The sequence below is a fragment of the Microtus ochrogaster genome, chromosome 10, assembly GCF_000317375.1.
Source record: "Microtus ochrogaster isolate Prairie Vole_2 chromosome 10, MicOch1.0, whole genome shotgun sequence".
Classification (NCBI taxonomy): Eukaryota; Metazoa; Chordata; class Mammalia; order Rodentia; family Cricetidae; genus Microtus; species Microtus ochrogaster.
The window spans coordinates 52,093,188-52,100,509 of record NC_022016.1 but is presented as its reverse complement, the minus strand read 5'-3'; the positions used below and the strand labels follow the sequence as shown (position 1 = coordinate 52,100,509).

The following is a 7,322-nucleotide window of genomic DNA, read 5'->3' as shown; positions in this document are numbered from 1 at the left end:
TGAAAAAAATAAAATTTTTATTTTCTATTCAGTTTTCTCATTTGTCTTTTTAAATACGGTTAGTCCAGTTGCTGAGCCATGCAGGGTCCTAACCAGGGCTTCATTAAGAAAGATGTCAGCCTTTCAATAACTGGCTCATTAATTTCATACACACAAAAAGTGACATTTGGTATACGTTGGAAAACAAGGAATTGTTTTTATTTCAATTGTTTCTAGAATGCACTGCTTTTTAAGATGTGGGAATGAAGTAGATTTCATGAGCTGTCAAGTATGCTGAGCTTTACAAAGAGAAGTCAGTCTGTGCCTAGCATAAGCTGCAAACCAGTAAAACAAACTCATACGAACCCTTTAACTGGCCTGATCACATGTCATAGCAGCCAGTTTTTCTCCAGTCCTTCACACTGGTCGGAGTGGCCATTACTGTATTATGGTGAAGTGAATAGGATTCGTTTATCATTTTGAGGATCAGAAGCGTCAAACCACAGGTGAATTTCCTCAGGAGTGTGACGACATCTCATACCCTGGCTAGTGGTCTGTTAGCTGTTGTCTGTGCCTTACTCGGTGAAAAACACAGGTCCAAGTGTTGACTGCCCCCCAAATCCCAAAAGCAAACATCTCCATCTCCTCCTAACAAAACACTTCTCGCACAAACCCTCCGTGACATGTAAACCTTTTTCATTTTTCTTTGTTCTTTTTGGTTTTTCAAGACAGGGTTTCTTTGTGTAGCCCTGGCTGTCCTGGGACATGTAAATCTTAAGATAGTTTTTTTTTTTTTAAACACGTTTCTTGTTTTAAAGTTCTTGGTCGGGGGCTGGAGAGATGGCTTAGCAGTTACGTGCACTCTCAGCTCTTCCAGAGGACCCAGGTTCAGTTTCTGGCACCCACATAGCAGCTCCTAATTGCCTGTAACTCCAACTTCAGAGGATTTGAAACCCTCACACAGACATACATGCTCATGAAATAAAAGCAAATTATTTTTTTAAAAAAGTTATTGGTCGGGTATGGTGTTCTTGTCTGTAATCCTGAGAAGCAGAGGCGAGGTCACACTGTTTTACCTCCACACCAGTAAGTGGCGAGGTCACACTGTTTTACCTCCACACCAGTAAGTGGCCGGCAGAACTATCCTTCTCTTCCACCTCTGGCACCTTTGTTCCAGTCCCTGTCTCTCCAGACCACAGACTTCCCAGAAGCTTTGGGCTAGCCTAATCTACATGTGGAACCTTGTCTCAAATGACCAGGAACTCCCTCTGTAGACCAGTCTGGCCGCAGACTCACAGAGATCCTCCTGCCTCTGCCTCCCGAGTGCTAGGCTTAAAGACATGCGTCACCACCTGGCTTAAGGACATTTCCTAATTACATGTAATGCCGCTGATATAATTTTAAATTCTTTCAGAATAAAGAGCTTTGTGTGTGGTAGTGTACACCTGTAATCCTAGCAGTTGGGAAGCTGAAGCAGAAGAATGTGTTCAAGGTCATCTCGGTAGGATAGACTGACTAAAAACAAGGCCAATGTAATAACTTGCACTTCCTTTTTTCAATTTTTAAAGATTTTTTTGAGTGTATGCCTGTATATGCATGTGCAAAGGCCAAAGGAGGATGTTGGATCTCTTGGAGCCAGAGTTACAGGCCGTTGTGAACTACCCAGAGTGAGTTTCGATCACACTAGAACTATCTTGGGTCCCAGCCCTGGAACCAGAACAGAACGCTCCATCTCTCCAGAACCGTCATCCACATCCTAAGATGTGTCACTTCACCTTCCACCCAGCCCCTCAAACTCACCTCCTAGTCCTAAAGATGCTACTGTTCAGGCCCAGTAGCAGAGCTCCTAGGAGAATGCACCGTCTGCCCAAATGTGAGTTCTGCTGCCTGCCAGATGAGCGGCCCACTCGGGCTCACCAGCTACTGCATCTTAGGAAGCAAACTGCAGTCACATTGTGGGGTATTTGTACACTGAAGATACATTGCTTGATTGGTTTAATAAAGAGCTGAATGGCCAATATCTAGATAGGAGGTCTAGGCAGGACTTCCAGGCAGAGAGAGGAAACAGGAGATGCATCTAGGTACCTGACGTGCCAACAAGGCATGGAGAGAGTCAGGCACACAGAATGAAAGGTAGAAGTCCACAAGGTTAAGTTATAAGAGCTGATGGGACAACCCGAGCTAAAGCCCAGCTTTCGTAATAAGTCTCTGTCATTACTTGGGAGCTAACTGGTGGGACAGAGAAAGGCTAGTTACAACTTGCCATCCAGCATGGGGCTCGAACCCACAGCCCCAGGATTAAGAGTCCCATGCTCTACTAACTGAAACGGGATATGTTGCAGGAGAATTGTTGGTATAACCCTTCCACTGTGCCAATAAGGCCACCTCAAATCAAAGGATGGAGTCAGCGATTGGCTACTGGGATCTGCCATAGAGTTCTTGAAGGACTGAAGAGATCTGTTAGAGAGGACAGGAAGAGAGGATTTCCAGGGAGGCAATTTGGGGAAAACGTGGAGAGAGGGTCAGCCAGTTGACTCTCCACTGTCCTTGGGTTTATCAGGTCTTTATCTCAATTTCTGCTTCCCGAGTTTTTATTATACTGGAACAATTTAGATATTCATTACAAAGTCTTAACTAAGTCAGCCCATATCTCTATTCCAGGAGTTTGTACTACCAGTTTTAAGGGGTTCCAGACCCCTGCCACCTGTCCGTAATAGAAAGGCTGACAGACTGTATTTAATGGTACATACTGGTTTGGGAAATATTACACGGTTTTAATAATACTGTTAAACACATGAGCACATGTTCTCTTCCTTTCACAGACTGAGGTAGGAGGTAAAATACTCAGCGGGTTGTGCATGGCCTAGACCACAGGTCCATGAGGCACTTGCTTTAAAGGTGGCCCAAGAGCCAGACAACACTGCATCACAACACTGGAGGGGCTGGCAGGGTCGTCACTGGCCTCTGGTCTTTGAAATCACGTTTGTTCAAGTGGGTAGGGAAAGAAGGTAGGGCGGCAGCCAGTTCAACAGTCAGAATGATGCTCCCGGAAAATAAAGTGCTCTCAACATTTGTTGATTGACGTGAGTGGATGGGGTGGGGGTAGGGAAGACTTCTTGAGAACACCCCCAGAACCCCAGGACCTCCTAGAGCAGGCCATGGAACCCAGGAGACAGGATACCTCCACCAGTCACCTGAGAGGTAAGAATGGCAACGTGAGGCTTTGGTGACAGCAGCTCATGGTTGGTAAGGAAGAGAAAACAGCTTGTATATGATTGGCCTTTGGCCCTTCCAAGGCCCAGCTCTCCACATCTTCCTCACTGGCTGAGTCAGACCCTACCTCAAAGGGCTCCTTCCACGTCTCCAGCCTCTGCCAGAGAAATCTCCTCTTTGATCTTGGTGAAAAAGTTCTGTGCTAACTGAGTGGCCCGTCTGTTATAAAGCAGCTTAGGCTGCTTCCTAGGAAGGAGACTTAGGGCCCCATCCACGCGGTCAGGCTCCCAGTTGCAGCTAGGGTGCAGCCAGAGGTAGTAGATCAGACGCAAAGCCAGTCCCAGGAGGAAGCAGGCTCCTCCTATAATCAACCACATTGGCAAGAAGGTCCCGCTGGGCAGCAGGGTGCTGTGTGTCACCCAGGTGCTGACCAGCAGAATACTGTCACTGAGGATGAAGAACAAGTGGATGACGGACCGGCCTCGGGTGCGGCCCCCAGCCACGTTGAACCAGGAGAAATAAAGGATGATTGCCACTGTCACCCGGTACAGCCACTCAAAGTTGGGGTTTGGCATAAATTGTGTGCCTTGAAGCCAGACCCAGAACAACAGCACCAGCCACAAACTGAAGAAATGCAGGGCCAGATATTGGGGGAAGAGAGCTGAAAACAGGGCGACAGCGAAGATTCGGGGACACAGCAGCAGCAGGTTCCACAGGAAGTAGAAGGCAGAGGAGCTCCAGCCCAGGCGAGACTTAGAGGGAAGGCAAGTACGCAGGGATCGGTGGTAGTCCACGAGTGCCCACGAGATGCCCAGGAAGGCTGAGCCGATGCCAAACCCTACCAAGAGCAAGAAGAAACAAGTCAGCCTTGAGTGCAGCCTGCCTGGCAACCCCAAGGCTCACAGGAACTCTGGCAGAAACCCTGAAGTCGGTCCTAGAAGCCCCAAGTTATTCAGGAGACAGTTGGCGTTCCAACCGAAGAGAGAGGACTGCTTTCAAATGCTACCCTGGTAGAATAAGGATGGGAGGTGTGTGACATAGACTCCACTTGGTATTTGGCACTCCTGTGCCTTCACCCTAAGCCTCGTCTATGTCCTGTCACCCTTCCATTCCCAGAGCCTAGGAATGGAATTAGCAGTTCCAGCCCCCCCTCCCCGCCCCTTTCTCCGTGTCAGAAGTAGACAGATCTCATGGAGTAGCAATAGGCCTTCTGCAGCTGTCCTCAGGACTGGGAGCAATGGCCTACCTCCCCACCATTCCTTACTCTCCTCCAGGTACAGCTTGGCCTGTTATCCTGACTTTCCAAGATCTAGTTTAGGATAGGGGTCCTATCCCACCTCTGACATGCCTACCCTGGACTGGAAGCAGCGTGGCCTCCAAGGAGGGCGTGGCACAGGCATGCCCTGTGCGTCCTCACTCAACAGAAGTTTACTGAGAGCCTCCTGTGTGTCCAGAACTCACCTGTTACCTGGTACCAAATCTGTAGCTAGTCCCATCTCTTGCCTACCCAGGCTACTCACCCTGCAAACCCCAGCTTGAATAACTTCTGGGGTTGCCCTTCTAGACCCCATTTTGCAGCCAGAGGTCCCTGTAATATTCCACCCACCCCATTAAGATAGCAATGGCCTGTTTTGTTTTTGAGACAGAGAGTTTCTCTGTGTAGTTCTAGTTATCATAGAACTCACTCTGTAGACCAGGCTGGCCTGGAATTCAGAGATCCGCCTGCGTCTGCCTCCTGAGTGCTGGCATTAAAGGCGTGTGCCACTACCGCCCAGCCTGTTTTCTATCTTTGAGCTCCTGGAAGGTAGAAAGCTGATTTGGTTCACTTGGGTTCCCCTGGTGGCCCAGTACATGGCACATAATAAATGTTTGCTCAATCAAAAGTTGAGAAAAGCCTCTCTTCTCATGTTCAACCTACAGTGTAGACCATCTCCGCCTGGCTCTGACCTCAAGGAAATGCCACGTACCTACCAAGTGCTGAAAAGGAGCACCTGTCGGCAGGCACCTTTCTTAAGCGAGGGGTTCTCCCAGGTGCCGTGGGAGTGATGACGAGGTGGCTTCCTCGGGGAGCTGCTGCAGAGGACCTTCAGGTATGCATGGATGGGGAACAGAAGGGGGAGCCCTGGACGCTCAGTCCGGTGTGAAGTAGAGCATTGCTTGGTCTTGAAGAAGTCCCTCCCAAGGCTCCTCACTTTCCAGATGTCTCTGAGGGTTTCTGGGGCCCTGTGAGTCTCTGCCACCTGACTCTTGCAGTCACTCAGTACACCTAGTGTAACTATTTGTTTTACAGGCTGGGTGGAGGCTCTGTGTATCTTGTTCACTGCTGTGTCCCCACCTCAGTGACAGACAAAGAACCAACTTAAGTTTCTGAAGGTCCTCTGTGGGGAGCAGGTGAGGTCCTGAGTGGACCATGTCACATACCCCCATGCCTTAGGCCCATGGAAACAGCAAAGAGCCCAGTCTCAGAACACACATTAAAAAGCAGCTGGCCTTTAGCTAGAATCAGTGTGCACCGAAACTTCAGGTGCGCTGTGCTGCTGCTTCAGAGCCCGAGGCCCACCCGAGCTCAGCGTTTTTAGGTGCCTGTTTCTTTATTCCGGTTGCCAGTTAGGTCACTCCCTAACCCATGCAGGTTGAAGAAGTGCTCAATAAAATGTCCATTACCTAACAAACCTATCATTATGTGTCAGGTAACCTATATATTTTATTTATTATCATCAAAGTAAAAAAAGTACATCACTGGGCAGGCAAAAGCAGGGGAATTCTGTGAGTTTGAGGCCAGCCTGGTCTATATAGTGAGAGCCTGTCTCAAAAAATAAAAGATGGAGAGCAATTGCAAAGAACACCTGCCACTGACCTCTGCTTTCTGCATACACACACATGCACCTGCAAACACACACAAACATATGCACACATTTGATGTGTGAGGCTCTGGGCTCTATATGCATCCCCCACATTTAATCTGCTCATTACTCCACAAGGTAGTTTCATTTGTTATGCCCGATGCTCAGATGAGGATAAACTGATAGTCTGAGTCACTTTTCTAACTCCATGCAGCTTGAATGACTTTAGATCGGAATCTACTATCTAAGGCTCCGTCTCCCTGCTTTCCTTCTGTCCGCTAAGAGTAAGGACACTGCTAACACTGAGGGGCACCAAAGGGGTTCTCACTGGCCCAGCACTCACACTGGTAGTATTCAGCTTGGCCACTCTTCAGCACGATAGCCAGCACCAATGTGAGCTGTGGTGTCGCCTCCAAGAAACTCTCAAAGAGCCGCAGCATGCTGATATCCAGGGACAGGAAGTCTGTATAGGCTATGTCACTCTCGGTTGGCAGCTCCTGCTGCAACAAGGACAGCCCCTGTTGTAGCCCGTGCAGGCACCTAGGCAGAACACACACATAGATGCCCAGCGGGTCAGGTCAGTGTTCTGGAAGTCCCTCCATTTCCGACCACTGAGTGCATGGAGGTGGGCTTCAATCTTAGCTTGTCACTTAACTGCTATGGAACCTCAGGCAAGCCACCTAACATCACAGAACCTGTTTCCTCATCCTTTAAGTTGGGGACATACAACTGCCATGCTTGCTGGTCAGGCGTGGTCCCGAGTTTAACCCAATTCACCAAGGCCCCGTCTTAGAGATGGGAAATGGAATCGAAAAGCAAGCAAGGGGGCTGCGATGGCGTTGCAGGAGGTGGTGCACCTCTAACTCCAGCTCCAGGGGATCGGATGCCCTCTCTGGCCTGTCCTTCACACCCATCCAGGCTGTACTTGTACTCCCTCGGGCAAGTCGCAAATATTCAAAGCCCCCACCCCACTGCTGGAAGCCGAATGCAGCTTTGTGAAGATCTGAGGGGAATTAATCCCACAACAGATTCTGCATCCAGTCACCCAACCCAACCCACACCACACCATGAAGCCCTGCCTTCCATGGCGTGACCCTGACTCCTTGACTTTACTTTCTCCTGTCTCACCCAAGGGCTTATTCATGATTTCAAAAAAAAAAAGTCACGGGCTGGAGAGATGGCTCAGCAGTTAAGAGCATTGCCTGCTCTTCCAAAGGTCCTGAGTTCAATTCCCACCAACCACATGGTGGCTCACAACCATCTGGAATGAGGTCTGGTGCCCTCTTC

The 7,322-nt window shown here is 49.1% G+C and overlaps 1 protein-coding gene across 1 annotated transcript in view; it reads right to left on the bottom strand.

Annotated features, from left to right (window-relative positions):
• Positions 1-1,269: 1,269 nt before the first annotated feature.
• Positions 1,270-7,322, bottom strand: part of Xkr8 (XK related 8) — a 7,351-nt gene continuing 1,298 nt past the window's right edge. Inside the window, exons 2-3 of the mRNA XM_005353119.3 lie at positions 6,379-6,575; positions 1,270-4,030 (exon numbers count right to left, since the gene is read on the bottom strand). Coding sequence (XP_005353176.1) covers positions 3,321-4,030; positions 6,379-6,575 — 907 coding nt within the window. The 3' untranslated portion in view covers positions 1,270-3,320. The remainder of the gene's footprint in view (positions 4,031-6,378; positions 6,576-7,322) is intronic.